General features: G+C 41.5%; 1 protein-coding gene across 1 annotated transcript in view; it reads right to left on the bottom strand.

Moving 5' to 3' along the window:
* LOC146856924 (E3 ubiquitin-protein ligase TRIM39-like) overlaps window positions 1-19396 on the bottom strand; it is a 243182-nt gene that overhangs the window by 138975 nt on the left and 84811 nt on the right. The window contains exon 4 of the mRNA XM_085647006.1: window positions 7746-7768. Coding sequence (XP_085503132.1) covers window positions 7746-7768 — 23 coding nt within the window. The remainder of the gene's footprint in view (window positions 1-7745; window positions 7769-19396) is intronic.

Below are 19396 nucleotides of genomic sequence, written 5' to 3'. Positions count from 1 at the left end.
AGTGAACATTTGGTTGTAAAATGACCCAATGATGTGGAAGGTGGTTCTTTTTTCAGATGCTTTGGTGTGGGTGTTTTGGGGTGTTCTGGGAGAGGTGTTGGTGTGTGGCGAGCTGGCCTCAATCTTGGTAGGTCAAGCACCTCAATATTGCCTTTTTGGAAGTCCATGAAGCGGGACATGGAAACATTGAAGGTTAGCTGGGTCTCCACTGATGTTTTCTCGACTAGGCTGTTGCTTCAGAGGGTAGAGAGGGATGCAAAGCTGTGAAAATAGAACCAGGAAGAAGCTAATAGAGAAATTACTTATTTCTGGTAAACAAGAGGGTTGGGGTGATAGAGCATTCTTTTTGAGTCCCCGCATTTGTTCAGGTATGATTTGGTGCACTTGCTGAGAAGGGAAATAACCTGTATTTGGAAGTGTTCACAAGGTCACAGGAAGGATGGATGAAAGACCGTAAGACGTTTTTAGGTGGGAAGGACACCGAAATTACACCTCGGAATAGTTTTTGTGGTGACAAAGGAAGGCAAACATACAGTGGCTAGTGCCCTTTCCTTTGCCATCGCCGCTGAACTGATGGGCTCTGCTCAGCCTGGTACATGTTGTTGAGGCTTAGGGAGTGGATGTTTAATTGTTATGGTGGTGTTGTTCTGTATTGTTGGTGCTGAAGGACAAGCAGAGTGAGACAAACTTTTCAGCTGATTGGGCAAAAGATGGGAGGGTGTAGGATCGAGGGAAGAACAATGCAGCCAAGATTTTGAGAAAGGACTAGAGGCTGGTCCAAGAAAGGCAGGCTTGACAAGATGGTTAAAATGGGTCCTGGTGCAAGGACTAAAGGGACTCATGGCATTATAAAATGTCTGTAGTTCAGAACTGTTTGGGGCTGGAATGTTAGGGATGGAGTTACTTAGTGGAGGCTGATTGGTTTAGAATCTTTCTTTAGCTGCTCAGCAAAAGGACAGGGTATGCTGCTTGAAATATGTAAATAAAGTGGGCTAAAGCATGCTAAGTGGTATGAGCATTTCCTCTTGTTAGAAGAATGAAGAGTTCCAATGTGAAATGATTAATGCAGGCAACTTTAATCATTAAATAGGCTGTAATGGGAGGCAAGATAACCCTTCCAAATTATCTCATAGGAGCCATCTACTGTAGGGTATATATTAGTAAATGTTCAGGTTTTTATTTAGACTTTCCAACAGCTGCCTTTTGTGAACAAAGAAAAAATATGAACAATGGGTTGGGTTTCATCAAAAGTGCAAACAACTTATAAAGGCCTATACAACAGGGGCAAATATGCCAGGAATTTGAAAAGAAGAAAAAAGCAATGAGCAAGACGAAAATATACTATTTCATGTATTTTATGTTGTTTAATGAATGGGTAATGGCCAATTTACAACTTATAAAAGTATAATTTCCCAATTGTCATCTTGTCTCATAAAGACTACTCAGTAGGTATGACAGGTCTTTCAGTTCATGTGGATAGCTTTGTTGTTAAGTTGAATTTCTAATAGATTTTACTTGTTCTCAGAATAATTAGTAGGTTACTGTGCCCACAGCTGCAAATGATAGACTCTGTTGATTGCTTCCTCTGTACTACATTTTTCTCACTGACACAGCTTAGTTCCTGAGAGCTCACAAATAAGGCCTGCCCACTATTTCATTAACCCTTCAAATGCTTTTGTTCCACATGGTACCATGTGAGAAGTTGGCCTGGTATATGCTGTCCACTATTTATAGTGGGTACCTTGCACCAGTCCAAACAACCCCTTATTGATGATAGGTTAAAGACAACCTTTATTGAAAGCTATCCAACTGGTAGCTATGGAGAGCAGCCTTCAGGCTAAGTCTTGAAGGAATGTGAGGCACCTTGTTTTACCAGTCTATAATCTCTTGAATGGCTAAACGAAAGACAACCAAACCAGGTATATATATAAAATATATGTATTTATTTCTAAACACTCCCTACTAGTCTCTTTATGAGGCTAGTGGTCCAAACACATAAGTTACACTTCAAATATTACTGTAAAATAGCACAAATACACGTTAGGCCCTAGGGGCGAGCCAAGCCATATACTAAAATAGTGGTATAAGAACCACGACTTAACTAGACATAAGGTCTAGAGCCTGTAGAATCACTGGGACCCAGAGGAACCACCCAAGATAGTGACACAGGGGACCCACGGGGCCGTGTGCAGTGTGAGAATACAGCAGCGAGCTCCCGTTAGCTTCTATGGGGAAAGTCGCGGTTAGATTTTTAAAGATTATGGACACTTAGAGATGAGCTAGGACCAAACTATTTGGAACTTAGGAATTTCTAGCACTGGAGTACTCGAGTTACCTCACCCATGGAAGCCGGGTGCATAGGTGTCAGATGATGTCGGGTCGCGCCGTCGTTTTCAATGGGAGCTGGCGAAGAAGTGCTGCTGCCGTGAAGATGCGAAGTGTCCGAAGAGATCCAAGCCTGGATCGAAGTCGAGAAGAACCTCAAAGCAGAGGGGACAGAGTCTGGGTCACTAGCCAGTGACCAGGGGCACGTTAGACGAATGCCCACCGATGTCGGGTGATTTCAGGTGAAGAAGGTGAAGATTGACTATTCAGCCACGAGGACCAGGAGACGTCGAGAATGACCAGGAGCTGGATTCAAACTGTCCCACAAAGGATGTCGAGTGCTGCAGCGTCGGTGCCCGTATTGAACACAACAAGCCTTGGCAACAGCAACCCACGCAGAAAGGAGAAAGATGCTTCGGTGCAGACCAGCAAGGTCTGAGGGACTCACCACGCGATGAGGAGTCAGGGCACGTCTGGGGCAACCAGGGAAGCCCAAGGAAAATCAAAAGTTGCCTTCACAGGGACTAACAAGTCGACGGACCAGGGATCGCAAAGGAGCCTCAAGCGGAAATGCAAGAAGCAGGCTCACGGAACACACGTAGAGTGTAGGCCCACAATCTTCAGTGCAGATGGTGCTTGGGCGGGGGCTACAAGTAACCCAAAGCACGACTTCGGGAGACATCGAGAAGTCAATGCACTTGCAAATGTGCACAGTGACCAGGAGTTCCGGTTCCACGTTACTCACGAGGGCTGCGGGTCTCAGCTTTGCTGGGGACTCGGGTCGACCTCTGAGAAGTCTGGAAATCCTCTTCCTGGACTGCAGATACTTCGGAGTCCGGCAGCAGCTTCAGAGATGCAGACTGGCAAAATGCTTTGTTGGTGCCTGCCAAGCAGGGGAGTCACTCCTTGACCCCAAGGGAGATTTCTTCAGTCCTCTAGTCTTGAGTAGAGCGTCGAAGTTCCAGGATTCAGTTGCAGAGTTTTTTCCAGGGCTATCTAAAGACCTGTTTCCAGGGGTTCCTTACTTATCCCTAAGAAAGGGGTTGGACTAACTCAGGGGACCTACCTATGGGAGGGTTTGGAAAGAGGAGTGGCTACACCCATTTCCTTTATCCAGTTTCACACCAGAGCAGGGGCTGATAGCCCCTTAACCGGTTTGAGCTGGACTATGCACAGGTACACCAAATGTGCCCCCAGTGCAGGACTTCAAAGCACTCTGAGAGTGCTCCCACCCAGCCCCAATACACATCAGCCTGTCTGGGAGGTGGTTACACCTCCCTGTAACAGGAAACCTATTGTCCAGGCCTCCCCTGCCGGGGTTTCAGTCAGCAGCAGGTGGCCAGACCCGTGTCTGTGACTGCAGCATCCATTTTGTGATGCCAGAGGTCTTTTAAGTTGGTACCGGGTATAACGGTGCTGACATGTCTCTCCCTCTAGAAGGGTGGGATCATACTTCCACACCAGTTAATGGTGTGGGGGTATGCTTCCAAGGTGTTTGACACCAAACACAACAAGTTTCTGTGCAGCCAGTCCAAAGGTAGCATTTACCATTGGGTTATAATGCACTTAAGAGTATATGGTCAGGCTGCACCACTGACAACCCCGGAGGATAGATCCCGAAGGCTGCAGAGGGACTCAGCTCATGCCTGGGCACCCTCTCACATATAACCAAGCACCCTGCCTTCAGGATTGATAAGAACTGCCATAGGGGTGACTGATAGGTCTATGTGCAGTGATAGGTGAGGTATAGTGAACCTATACTTCAGTAAGGGGTGCATGCACCACCTTACCCATGCTGCAGTAGCAGACCTGTGGAGTCATTTTGGAGGGCTTTCCAGGGGTGCCATGATACATGCTTCAGCCCCTGGTAGGCCTCTGGGGTATCTATGCCCTGGGTACATAGTATATCATATACTAGGGACTCACAAGGGTATCCCAGATTCCAATTTGGAGTGTACCTAAAGTACATGGAATCAATTTAGAGAGGAAGCAGCTAGGCTGGGGTCCTGAATAGCAGGGCCCCAGCCAGACTAAAGTCGAAAAACAGTGTTACAGCAGCAAAAAGTGGGGGTAACCATAACAGGCAGATCCTACTCTCCTACACACCATGGGACTTTTTTTCATGTTTTTGGGCACATTGTCAACCACAAGGGTCATGTTTATTTTCTTGTCCTTAATTGTGGCATAGATTATTTTTTCTTAAGCAAATAGCTATTTGAATTTGTAATACATTCCTACATAGTCCAGTGGTTCTTTTTCCCTGTTATTCCATATACATTTTAGTAAATGTATTTCATCCAGTGATCTTGTTGCTGGGATCAGGGAACTAGGTTTCACTGGAGTGGACAACACATTTTCTGATGAACTACTGAATCCAAAGATCAGAAAGAAGGTGGGTTGGTGCACAGTGGTTGGGGATGATGCAGAAAGCAATTTTATATCTGCAATAGCACACTTTGCAGAAGAATGTTAGATATGGATTGTGTATTTATTTGCAGAAGTTGATTTAGCAAGCATTGTAGAATAATTCTTGTTTTTACATTTTGTTCAGGAGATTTTTTATTTTGTTTTTCTCCTTCAAATCCTTAGTTTGCTCCTTAAGATGGGCAGTTGTGATCCTTCAAGATTCTACTAATGACTGTAATTGTATTCATGATGATTGAGACAGTTACAAATCTGATTACATTTGATCCTAGTTTCTCACTATGCTAATGATTGTTTCGACTGTATCCTCTGCTGGAGCAAGACCATTAGGTGCATCCTGTTGTGAACGCAAGTGTTGGCAGCTGCCTTCTTTATATACTCATCCAGTCTAATCTCAGGGACAACAGTGAAGGGGAATGAGAGCTGCTTAGGTCGCTGCGGTTTCTTTCAGTCTCATCTCTGTCCTTGGCCTTTGATGTTTTCTTTGCTTGGGGTTGTCTATCATCAACAATACCTGGGTCCCAACTGGGGTAGTGACTCAGGTATTTTTTCTTCCGGCTTTTGGGTTCTGGGTTTGTGTTCCTAGTTACATCCTTTTCCTCTGAAAGCATCATCCTTTATCTGAAAGCTCTATTGAGGAGCCCCTCATACCAGACCAAGATTGGCCAATATTTTTTGCAACAATTTTGACACTTGCAAGGCATGTTTCCACATTGGCAGGAGACTGCCTAGAGACTGTAATTGTTTCTATCTCAGGCCCACTGGCCAGCGACTGGAGAACAGCAATTAAAAATGGCTTTGAAGATGAGCATAACACTCTGTGTGAAGGAATCTTAACATGTCCCTGGACCACATGCTCACCAGCAGAGTTCACACAATTGTGAGTCCTTCCATTCATCCCAGGGATGCATACCTGTTTATGGATGAATGAATGTGGTACACCATGTCTCAGGACACATGGTGTTGTTGTTTTCACTAATTTGTCTAAGCAAATGGTAGACTTTATTTGACTTTTGGTCTTGAATTTACCAGCCTTACTACACTCACTACTAACCCTGTGACTGGGAGCATACATAAATATTGGATCTGAGCTCTACTAAGGTTTTCAAGCCATCTATGTGAAAAATGCTAGTAGACAGCCTCTCTACTGCTTTGTAACCTAATACTGCTGCAGTGGAAAAGAATAACTATTATGCCATTGGTTAGTTGAAGAGAATACCCAGTGCAGAGGACCAGACGTTTAGGAAGCAGTAGAACATCAGGGAGGGAATGGAAACACTGGATTATTCTCAATCTGTGTGCTGAATTAAAGGTTCATTGTTATAGGTTTACTAAAGCAATTTGTAACATTAGAATTATGCAAATAATATAAATGCATATATGACACTCACAGTCTTGAAAGCAGAGCTCCAAAATGTGCTTGTAAGATCAGGATACAGAAAGATCTCTAAGCAGATTTCCACAGGAAACCAAAAAGTCAACACATTAAGATAACCAAGAAGGGAAAATGGAAGATCCAGAGAAACAACTAAAAACAGAAATAGGGGACTCGTTGGGAGAGCCGGTGGTGAACTGAGAGCTGCAGGACAAAACTACTCACAAGCTCAGTTGCCAGGCAAGGACATACATTGTTGGTTGCCTTTTAAGCCATATTTGCAACCCTTAACCTGGAAGAGGAAGCAGGATTGCAGTGACTACTACCTTGGAATAGTCTACTTCATTTCAGAAGATTGAAAGAAACAGGGGTTTCAATTTGTGAAGGACAATGACTTCCAAGTGTGCAGCATTGTGCACTGGCCCCAACTGCCATCAATAACTCAGTTGCCACCTCTGTCATCCGCAACCCAGTGGACATACCACCACCTTCCTACACAGCCATACTGCATCTTCATCTTCTTTGATACTTACCCTCCTGCCTGCGCTTGGGTCCTATGCGAGATACAGGTGAGTCCTTTAATAAGGGATGTGAATGAAACATGGCAATTTGACAAATCGGCTGTATGACAGGAGTTACAGAGCACCTGAAAAGTGAAAGTGAAGGTAGTAGAGAATATTTACATGAGATAAGATGGATGGATTTACCAAGAAATATGCGTAGGACTTAATGATTTTCATTGTGGCATGCTAGTAAAATTATAGAACCCAGAAGAATTAAGTACGGAAAAAGTCCAAAACAATAAATTAATAAGAAAATTATTTTGTGAGTTTGAAAAAATGTGCTTTTAGTGTGGCATGTTCTCTGGTCAAGTTCGCACAGAACAGCACTGCCAAGCTAATTGACAGGTTATACCCTATTCAAAATCAAGCATAAGGTTTACCTAGATCGGAAAAATCTGGAAAAGAAGATGAAATGACTGATGCAGATCCTTCTTAGAACAAGTCCCAAATCTTTGCAAAAAAAACATTCTCCATTATCTTGAGGGTGGCAGGAAAATATTCAGTTTTGGGGAAAGCTGAGTTATTCAGATACACGTGTGACTGAACACGGAGAGCTTCTGACACTTTAACAAAAAATGTTAGATGGCCAGAATGTCTACTGTCGCATGAATATGACATGTATCCACCTGTTTCTCACAGGTCCCTATGAATCTCAGTTATAAGTAACAAACCTCTCACCAAACATTGGTACAACGCCTGGCTAACTTAATTTTAATTATTATTTCTTAGCTCAACATATATCCTGACGTACAAAACATAAAACATAACATGTAGGCAACAACTACTACCTAAATATATGCTAATCTTAAATTAGCGAAAAGTGTTTTAGAAAAATGACAAAAAGCACTGAAATGCATACATTAATGAATAAAAGACATGCTAGGATGGCAAGGATTAAAATGCTGCTTAAATATGTACTTTACAATAGGAGCTATGGAAATTACTCAGTCTACACAATCATCGCTTTCTGTTCTGCAGCACACACACACCATAACACAAAATAGATATTCAGAAAACACTTTCTCATATATTAGGATATTGTGAAATTGGGGATGTACCTTTCCAAAATGCTCTTCATGTTCTAAAAGAAGAGAAAAACAGATGCCTGATTAATTCACATTACACAAAATATTCAGGTATCACCAATCCTACTCCCATATTTTCACAATGACACTTTTTGTTATTATGGCATAAAATATTAATGTTTTCATGAATTTTATACCAAAGCATATGGCTACATACTACTTTTGTATTTCTTCTTTCCGAAACCCTACTCGTACACACAAAGGTGGGGGGGGGGGGGGGTTGCAACAGATGCATTTCCTATTTTAATTTCAGTAGGCTTTTTTGCTTGTTGATACAAAGAATTAGTCTTTGGAATCAGTAATGGCTGCTACTAAGCACGGGTGGTGGAGTGGGGGAGAGCAGAGAAGTGAATGAAAACATAAAAATAAACTCTCTTACCTGAATGCTGCCGAGTGCCACCGCCTCTGCTCTGTCTCCTCACCACAACAGGAAGCTCTCAGCCTCCAAGAAGCACCTGTCCAATCACAAAGCTGCCTTAAGCAGCTTTGTGATTGGTCTGAGTGCTGAGGGTCAGCGCTTAGACTGGGGCATGGAGGCTTTGCATGGTCCTCACCAACCTGTGTAATGCAGCCTGTTGGGGAAGATGCGAAGTGCACTTGACTATTTGACCGGCCCTCTGAGTCCGATCAAACCAGCATTCGCACTTTAGAGTGTGGTTTACACTCATACCCTGCACTGGCTAGCCTGGCCCACCCACCCGCAACAGAGCAGGAAGGAATACGAAAATGATAATAACCCTAGTTATGGTTGTACGACTGTAAAGAGCTGGTAATTACTTCTCATGCCTTCACCATGCATTTTTTAACCCGCATGTTTTTAACAAAAATATGCATTTACAACACATGCCAATACCACACATTGTTTTTAGATTTAAAAACAATGTGTTTGGGGTGGAGGTCCCTCCAACTTACCTTAAATGTGTGGTATTGGCATGAGTTGTAAATTCATATTCGCTGTAAAAATATGCATGCTAAAAAATGCGTGGTAAAGCCACAACGAGGTAAAAACCTCGTTGTAAAGGCTGTTACCCCTTAGTTATTATCCTTTTTGTTTTCCTTTTTACCCTGCTTGCAGAGCAGTGGCACAACGCTCCTCCGCATTAGCGGAGGAGACGCCACTGAATGGAATTACATCAAATTTGAAATGAAGGCAGACTTTTACTTAAGGTTTCTGCTTGTCATGTTTTGGAGTAAATGTAGACAGTAGGATAAAAATATAGCATTTAGAAAGGTGCTAATGTTTGGTATGAAGAGGTTACATTTTAGAGATGAGTGAACTGCTAGTTCACTGCAGATACATTGTACTGGTACCGCTGACCTCTGTGACTCACAAATTACAAAACTACTCAGATCAAATTGACTGTAAGAATTTTTTCTCCTGTTGGCTAATTTCAGTAAGGGGGATCCAAAATACAGATCTGAGGTATTCTAACAATGGGGCTGACTACTGCAACTTGTAGTGAAAATGTTGTGCCCACCATTATAGGATGTATGCTCTTAGCCCCTGCATCCTGGAAATATTTGGAAAAGGGCAGCTATGGGGATGCGGTGAATACACTAAAATATATATATATAACCGGGCATATTAGAATGTATTTTCTATTTCTATTTTTATTATAAATAACCATTACTTGCAATCTTGCCATACTTTGCAATTTAAGCCTCTAATGCTGGTATATAGTCTGTTTTCTATTTTTTCTCATGGTGTTTACCTTGTTTTGAAGGGCAGTTGAGCATTCTCTGCCATTTTTGTTATTTATTCTGTCTTCCAATCACGAGACGCGTCATGTGATCAAGCTCGCGTGATGTGAGCGAAACGCGTCATGGCAGGCACTAAGCCTGATAATTTGGTGGCGATTTTCCTTGAATAAATCTTCACTGCTTTCTGCACCATTCAATGCGGTCCTGATTGTTTGCTGAGCGTGCTGAGGTCTGTGCCTGGGTTGTCTTTGTGCATATATATATATATATTCACTGACAAAACCATAGGTTTCAGGCACGTTATAGTTAGAAATTAGCATTTAAAAAACCATAGAAATTAGCTGAAAAAAACATAGGTTTTAGGGGCGTTATAGTTAGTTGGACATTTCACTCGTACAAAACCATAGAAATTCTGGCGTTATAGTCAGTTCAGCTAACTATAACTCACATGCCCGCAATGCACTGCTGATGACGTCACAAGTTTAAATATGTTTAATATATATAGGGAAAGGCGTATTGAAGAATAAGTGGATGTATAAGTGTCTGAATAGATGTAGGTATGTGGCTGACTCTATAAGTGAGTGATTAAACGTATCTTACTGAATGCATGGGTTAGTGAGTAAACTGTGTGAATGTCTGTATCGTTCTGTCTGTTAGTGTGTAAGTGGCTGCATGGGTTTGTGAATAGCTACATGAGTATCTATATGAGTTATTGATTGGTTGTCTGAGTATGTGTATGGGTGCCTGAGTGTTTGTGTGGATGGGATGTGTGTGACTCTGTGCATAGATGTGTGAGGGGGTGATTCACTAGGTGCATGGTTTCAAGAGTACATCTGTGATGGACTATATGGGTGGGTGAGTGTGTGTATTGGTGTGTTAGTGAGGAAATGTGTATCTCTGTAGTACACGTGTGAGTAACTACATATGTGAAAGGCAGTGTATATGTGTGTTAGAGTATATAAATGGCTATAAGTGAGAGTGTGTGATTATGAGAGTAGCTGTATGGATGAGTGTGTGCTTGTATCCGTGATTGTAAAAGAGCGTAAGAATGTGCTAGTATTTGTCTGAGTAAGTGAGCTGATGTGTGTATAACTGTATAGGTGAGTGCATGGGAGTGTGATTAATTATATACATGACTGACTAGGTGTGTGAGTACCTCTATGGATGAGTGGCAGTGTGTGAGTGTCTATATAGGTGTATGAGTGTATATGATAGTCCTGTACTGAGGGACCATAAGTATGAGTGACTGTACGGGAGAGTGAGTGGATGGGTGTGTAAACATAATAATCCATGAGTGGATAAGTAGTTATTGGTGTTGGAGTGTCTATGGATTTGAGAATGGCAGTCTATAATTTAGAGTGGGTGTATCAAAGGTTATATTAGGGTTTGAAAAGATGCATCTAATTATCACATTGATGATGTCATCAGTGATGTCATCAGTGATGTCATTTGAGATGTCATCAGTGATGTCACTGACCATGTCATGAGTGAAGTAATATGTGACATCATCAGCAGTGCATTGAGGGGGTGTGAGTTATAGTTAGCTGAACTAACTATAACACCGGAATTTCTATGATTTTGTACGAGTGAAATGTGTAACTAACTATAACGCCCATGAAACCTATGTTTTTTTCAGTTAATTTCTATGGTTTTTAAATGCTAATTTCTAACTATAACGTGCCTGAAACCTATAGTTTTTTCAGTGAATTTCAAAGGTTTTTTAAATGCTAGTTTCTAACTATAACGTCTCTGAAACCTATGCTTTTTTTCAGTGAATTTCAAAGGTTTTTCAAATACTAATTTTTAAGTGTAATAGTAGTTATACCTATGTTTTTTGTACTGAATTTCTAGAGTTTTTTAACTGTTTATTTGTAAATATATTATTTAGTAAACAATATTATATACTTTTCTGAAAATTGCCATTTTTTTATTTAAAAAATGTAAAGTTAAAATATAGTATCATTATTTTGTTTTATTTTTTTATTTTAATATATTTTTATTATTTTCGTATTTTTTTTTGGAGTCGCGCACTGAAAGCGTACCTAACACGGCGGGTGGGCGTACCAAAGTCGCCATTTTGGAAAAGTCATGAAGGATCCGCGCACGGTGTACGACGGGTGTGTGTGTTCCAGTTACATCATATACGTATAATATTATGTGGTGTGCGTGTTTGGTATGCGACCGGTACGCGACTCCTGCTTCTGCTTATTCGTGACACATGCGCATTACAGTACGCGACACTTGCGTGATGGCGGGCCCCGCGTGATGTCATATACGCGCTGGGGCGCTCTGAATGCGTGACTCCCGCGAAAGTTTTTATTTTCTAAAATGATATGTATGTGTCTTTAATGCACATATTAGGGCAAGTGATTATCTAAGGTATTCATAAAAATAATATATTTCTACTTGTAATAAACTTATATTATTTTTAAATATATTTTCACGGAGTCGCGTCGGGTGCGCTCTTCATGAGCGCACGGTGCGCGACTCCCATGTGACCTCAAAAAAAAGGATTTAATTGGTTCCTAATATTTCCCACTGTAACAGTTGAAGGACCCCACCATTTTCTTCATTCTTCTTGGAACAGCTTAAGAGAAACATCTCTTCTCCTTCTAGAAGACATTTGATTTTTTTGGGTGTACATTCAAACCTGAACAATTGAAATGGCAACCCAGCAGGAAGAAGTTCACGTTTCTTCGGATGAAGAGGTGTTAGAGGAGGCATCACGTAAGATGAGACCGGAGTCAGTGGTGTGGACGTATTTTACTTTTCCTGAAGGACAAAAAAAGTAAATGCAACGAAGGTGACATGCAAGCTGTGCAACAGGGTGCTGTCAAGAGGCAGCAATAAGAAATACTCTTGTGGTACAGCTAGTATGTACAAGCATCTTCGTACTATACATCCCCGCAATCTTGCACGGGAAGAAATGCGTCATCATCGATGGCTCCTCTCAATATTAGGCCTGAGTTCGCTTTTTTGGAGCAGCTTTGCATTAAGTGCAAGAAGGTGATTTGTTATGGTGAACAGTCTGTGGATGCTGTTTGTGCTGCACAAAGAAATCACCAATGTTAATTATTATTTTTTTTCTTGTTGGAATGATAATTAATTCCAAAAGTTGATAGTTTACTTTGTTCCTTTTTTTGTTCAGTTTTTGAAAAAACACAAAAAAAAATACAAAATTGTTCAAAAAATAAAAAAAAAATACAAAAGAAAAAAATAGTTGTTGTCAGAACGACCTTATCTGGTTAAAAAAAAAGAACTATAATTGCATGGTAATGTCTGAAAGTTTGGTTGAATATATGTGTAGAGCATGATTGACTGACAGAATGCATTAGTAGTGTATGGTGAATTTATAGGGACAGATCTATGAGGAAGTGCTGCAGTGTGGCACTGCAAGCCCTTTGGCTGTACTGCGCTGCGACACTGCCGAAGCACAGGGATGCAACATATTTACATGAATATGTTGCATCTCTGTGCTTCCCTCTGCAGTGGCGCACAAACTGTAGCCATGCGCTGGCGCAGGTACCCTTGCACCATGGTGCAAGGATGCCTACGTTATGAGGAGATTGTTTTTGTGCAGGAAGGGACACCTTCCTGTACAAGAACAATCACTAAAGGCATTTTCTTCCTTCACTAAAGGCATTTTCTTCCTTCAATGCATGCTGTGCAATGCAGCACGCATTGAAAGAGGAAAAAATGAGGAGAAATTAAAACATTTCTCCACGTTGTGCCTTGCTACGCCACCTCTACGGTGGTGTAGCATTCACACGCATCTCCAAATTTACGATTTCTCATAAATCTTGAGCTGTGTCTTGTTCCCTGTGTGTTATGTGGGAGCATACACAGCAACACCCATGGAACGCACCTTCAACACAAAGTGCTATGTGTGAAGGGGCCGTATTTTCAAGGAGAGGAAAAGCCATGCAAAGTGGCTTTTCCTATCCTTGTAAATATGAAGGTGCCCCCAGTGCCACCACTACATCACAAAAAGTGATGTACTGGTGGCACAGGGGGCTTGTAAATCTGCCCTATAAGTGCTTAGGTATTGACGGAGTGATACGATAAGAAAATAGTGCTGGATGGGTGATTGAGGAAGTGCATGAGACTGACAGGAAGAATCCTGGGCTGTATGAGTACTACTTTAGTATTTAGAGGAGTGTTCCAATAGTATGTATGTGCTTAGATGTTTGTAGGGATTGTGCACAGAATATTGTAGGTGCAGTTGTGTTAGTGCCTAGACCATTAGTAGTAATTGCAATTATCACAGTGCTGCAAATAGAGTGCATGGTCAAATTATAAGTGCTTAGGTATTGGCAGAGTGATAGGATAAGTAGATAGTGCTGGATGGGTGGTTGAGGAAGTGCATGGGAGTGACAGGAGGAATCCTAGGCTGCATGGGTAGTACCTTAGTATTTAGAAGAGTGTACCAAATAGTATGTATCTGGTTACAGGTCTGCATGCATTGTGCAGAGAATATTGTAGGTGTACTTGTGCTAGTGACTAGGCCACTCCATAATTACATAACTAGTAACTACCATGATGACAGTTCTGTAAACAGAGTGCCTGGTGAATTTATAATAGGCTAGGTATTGACGGAATAATAGGATAAGTAGATAATACCGGATGGGTGATTGGAGAAGTGCATAGGACTGACAGGAGGATTCCTAGGCTGCATGGGTACTACTAGAATATTTAGTGGAGTGTACCATTAGTATGTATCTGGTTAGAGGTCTCCATGCATTGTGCAGAGAATATTGTAGGTGTACTTGTGTTAGTGACTAGGCCACTCCATAAGTACATGACTAGTAACTAACATGATGACAGTTCTGTAAACTGAGTGCCTGGTGAATTTATAATAGGCTAGGTATTGACGGAATGATAGAATACGTAGATAATACCGGATGGGTGATTGGAGAAGTGCATAGGACTGACAGGAGGATTCCTAGGCTGCATGGGTACTACTTGGATATTTAGTGGAGTGTACCAATAGTATGTATCTGGTTAGAGGTCTCCATGCTTTGTGCAGAGAATATTGTAGGTGTACCTGTGTTACTGGCTAGGCCACTCCATAAGTACATCACTAGTAATTGGAATGATTACAGTGCTGCAAACAGAGTGCATGGTGAATTTATGAGTGCTTAGGTATTTGTGGAATGATATCTGACGTCATCAGCAGAGGATGCGGTCGCGTGAGTTATAGTTGCCTGCACTAACTATAACGGAGGAATTTCATTGGTTTTTTACGAGTGAAATGTCCAGCTAACTATAACATGTGTGAAACCTATGTTTTTTTAAGTGAATTTGCAAGGTTTTTTAAATGCTAAATCGTAACTATAACGTGTGTGAAACCTATGGTTTTTTCAGTGAATTTGTACGTTTTTTTAAATGCTAAGTTATGTATTTATTATTATTTTTTTTTCAGGATTTTCACCGCGCGCGCACCGTTCACGCGCTGTGTGCGCTCGGTGCGCTTCGCGCACCGAGCACCCACGGTTCGCAGTACGTGCCGTGCGCGCACCTCGCGATTTAAAAAAAAAAATATATTGTTTTTTTCTCCCTTGGGGGTCCTTCTGTGACCCCCTGACCAAGGCTAGGGGGTCAGGAACTGTCCACTCTGCCCCCTTTTCACGTTCTCCACCTTTTTTTTTCACCCCCTCAGACTGCGAGAGACAAAATGGCGGCCGACACTTCCTGGTTCCGACCGATTCGAATGTTTACCAACATCTAACAACCAATCAGAATTGCGCTGGCGCACGGCAGGGTGCGCACACAGTGCGCTCACGGTGCGCGCGTATAGATATTGATATGCTTTTAAATGCAATTTTCTCAGGAAATACTGAACAGATTTACACCAGACCTGCAAAAGGCACTTCCTTGACCTTATGGCTACCTCTCTGCCAAATTTCACGTAATTCTGTTCAGCCGTTCGGGCTGTAGCTGCGACTAAAGGTCCTATGGAAAAATGCATGGGGAAAACGCGTTTTGGGACCCCCCCTTTTTCTCGGCCCCTGCTTGACGAATCACCCCGAGACTTTCAGGGTAGGAGCTGAACGGAGCGCCCCATTTGTTTTGAAAATTTCGCGAGGATTCGTCAACCGGCGCCAAAGTTATTCAAAATAGAATTTTGAGATTTACTATGGAAACTAGGTTGTAACTATAACTATCTACTGGCGACCGCCAGTAGAAAATATATGTATATATATATATATATCTATATATATATATCTATATATATATATATCACATTAAGTCTCCAAAAAGCAGCCGTAGTATCTACTGCCTTAAAATAGAGTGCGGACCACAAAATCTTTACGCCATTAGTAGATTTTATTCAGCCTCAGCTCACACGATCGACATGACGCGTTTCGGTCCCGGAAGGACCTTGATCACATGACGCGCTACACATCTCGCGGTGTCTTAAATTGCGTTCTTTTACGTTTTTTTACATTTTCTTGTAATGCATTTAAAGGGGACATGCCGATGAGGTTCAATTTGATCATGGACATAAACAATGTTTCACATGTGCGTTTCTGTACATATTCAAGCAATTACATTTGAAGTGCAAAATAGCAAAATTTAAAAATAGTTAAAATAATGCTAAAATATACACTGTGATCTGCTTTATCAATTTGATGTATACACTTGTATGGACACAGGCAGTTAAATTTAAAAGATAAATCTCATTTAAATAAATAAATAAGCTAAAAGCATAAATATTTCTGCTGTGTCAAAGAAAGGAATAATTTCCCACTTGATGGCCATGCTCATTTGAGTGTATATATACAACTATGTACATAGATGTTGTTGGTTTGTCCAGGTATGAATACCGGGTAGCAAAGTGTCTAGAAAGGATAATTGTTACTAAGACACTATGGTGAAATCAAAAAAAAGGGGGGGGGGGTGGGGTGGGGTCCTGATCAGTATGGTAACAACCTCATATTATCGTATTTGCATGTGGGGTAAATGTGCGTGGGGAACAAAGAAAAAAGAAAAACAAGTGAAGGTCCCTTTTCTTTCCTAAAGTGCTTAGTGCTTTGTGTGCATAGTATCCCCCAATTTTTAAAAAAATGATTATTAACTTAATTTATCCAAACAAGAAGAACCCGATGTGTAAGTGTGGTTAATTGAGAAGTGTAAATGTACAAAAGCAGCATAAAGATATATAGAATATGGGCATAATGCTCCATCTTATTAGTTGTCTTGCAGATCTCAGTTTCCCTTAAATTGATCTAATTTTACCCAAGACTTTCGATTATTGGATATAAAGCTGATTTATTCAGTTTTGACCCTGGACAAACTATGACAAAGGAAGTTATGGCAGAGATTTACAGACACGTGTGTAAATCTTCGGTTTGGTTGAGGCCATTGGGGTGCTTGGTATCTAGATTAAGAATATACCTAGTTTCTAGTTGTCTGAGAGCTCTGATCCTGTCTCCCCCTCTTTTTTTGTGTGGAATATTGTCAATTAAAAAATATTTTAATAGAGTGGGGTCGGACTTGTGAAGGTCCTCAAAATGTCTAGCGACAGGATACGTTTGGTCTAGGTTCTTGATTGCCCTCAGGTGCTGGAGCACCCTCTTGTGTCCCTGTAGGATAGTACTGCCTACATATCTTAATCCACAGGGGCACTCTAGCACGTAAATGGCATGATCTGTTTTGCAGGTCAGGTATTTGGAGATCGGGATTTCTTCCTTGGCAAAAGGTGTCTTGAAGGCAGTTGTGTTTACGCCTTGCTGGCATGCCTTGCACGATTTGCATCGATAGAACCCCTTTCTCTGGCTTAGCCAGGTGACTTGAGTCTGATTTTCCAAGTCGTTGCTGACTAATGCATCCCGCATAGAAGGCGCTCTGCTGAAAGTTATTGACGCTTTTTTGGGGAGTAAATGGCCTATGATGGGATCACCCAATACTATAGGCCAATTGCGATTGATTAAATTCCTCAGGGTTTTGCCCTGTTTGCTGTAATTTATAATGAATCTAAATTGATCATCCATTCCCTTGGTTACTTCTTTGGTTTGTAGAAGAGTTGCTCTATCAAGAGCATTGGTTTTCTGAATTGCTTTGTCAATAACCTTTTTGGAGTATCCTCTTGCCATAAATCTACTTTTGCTGGCGGCCTGTTCCTGTACAAGATCCCTGTGATCACTACAAATACGCTTAAGGCGCAGCATTTCCCCATAAGGGATACTCTGTATGAGGTGCTGCGGGTGTGCACTGCTGGCATGCAGTGTTGAATTGCCAGCAGTTGATTTTCTGTGTAGTGTAGTGTGGATCTGACCCTCCTTGATAAAGACCTGCACGTCTAAGAAGTTAACTGACCTTGGGCTGATGTCTGCTGTAAATTGTAAATTTAAGCTGTTCTGATTAAGACTGTTCACAAAGTTAATAGCATCAGAGGTGCTGCCTCTCCAAATTATAAAGAGATCATCAATAAATCTGACCCATTTCACTATGTTGTTGCTCAGTTGTGTGGAATGTCGTTGTATGAGGACCAGTTCCTCCCACCAGCCCATGTGCAAACATGCATAGCTGGGAGAGAAACTGGCCCCCATAGCTACACCTCGTTGTTGTTGATATAACGAGTTCTCAAAGAGAAACACATTGTTTGTGAGACAAAAATCAACCATGTTAACTAACATGTTACTGTGATCCTCAAATAGGGCACCCTTCTTTGCAAGAAAATGTCTCATTGCTCGTAGTCCATCTTGATGGTTAATTGACGTATAGAGTGATGCAACGTCTAAAGTCATTAATTGGTACTCGTTGTGCCACTCACAGTCTTTGATTTTGGAGAGGAAATCACTCGTATCACGTATATAGGAGGGCAAGGCTTGTACAAAGGGTTGGAGAAAGAAGTCCACATATTTCGATGTATTCTCCAATAAGCTGTTGCGGGCTGAAATTATAGGTCTTCCTATAATATATATATCAATATCTATACGCGCGCACCGTGCGCGCACTGTGCGCGCACCCTGCCGTGCGCCAGCGCAATTCTGATTGGTTGTTAGATGTCGGTAAACATTCGAATCGGTCGAAACCAGGAAGTGTCGGCCGCCATTTTGTCTCTCGCAGTCTGAGGGGGTGAAAAAAAAAAGGTGGAGAACGTGAAAAGGGGGCAGAGTGGACAGTTCCTGACCCCCTAGCCTTGGTCAGGGGGTCAGAGAAGGACCCCCAAGGGAGAAAAAAACAATTATTATTTTTTTCTTAAATCGCGAGGTCCAGCTAACTATAACTTGTGTGAAACCTATGGTTTTTTAAGTGAATATATATATATATATATATATATATCAATTACATGAAGAAAAATGCCGCACTCCTTCTGGATTTATCAGCTCAGTTTTAATGACCTTTTTCCTCTTCCCCACCTACGCGTTGGTTACTACCATGATCAGGAACTGTGAAAGTTCGTAACGCGTAGGTGGGGAAGAGGAAAAAGGTCATTAAAACTGAGCTGATAAATCCAAGAGGAGTGCTGCGTTTTTCTTCATGTAATTGATAAAATTGCGAGGTTGTCCTTACCTCGCCGTCGGCACCAGCTACCAAGAGCTCCTCCCGCAGGGATGTTTTGCTGTATTTATATATATATATATAAATATATATATATAATACTCTTTCAAGCAAGTGAAAAATTGCAAAACGTTTTTCCAAAACCACCAGTCATTGCTTACCGCAGAGCTCCAAATTTACGATCTCTTTTGTGAGAGCTGAACTCAAGCAAGCTGTAACAAATACAGGGGTTCATTGCTGTGACTCTAAAAGGTACATCACGTGTGGATATCTTTTACAAACATCATCTGTAACTAGTTCTGTTACGAGAAGGACCTATGCAACAAGGCAGCATCTTACATGTCTCTCAACATGCATTATTTATGTGATTCAGCCCCAACGCCAAACTGTAAAAAGCAATATGTAGGCCAAACAGT

Source organism: Triturus cristatus, chromosome 3_2, assembly GCF_964204655.1.
Source record: "Triturus cristatus chromosome 3_2, aTriCri1.1, whole genome shotgun sequence".
In the NCBI taxonomy this organism is placed as follows: domain Eukaryota; kingdom Metazoa; phylum Chordata; class Amphibia; order Caudata; family Salamandridae; genus Triturus; species Triturus cristatus.
This window is presented reverse-complemented; position numbering and strand designations above follow the sequence as displayed.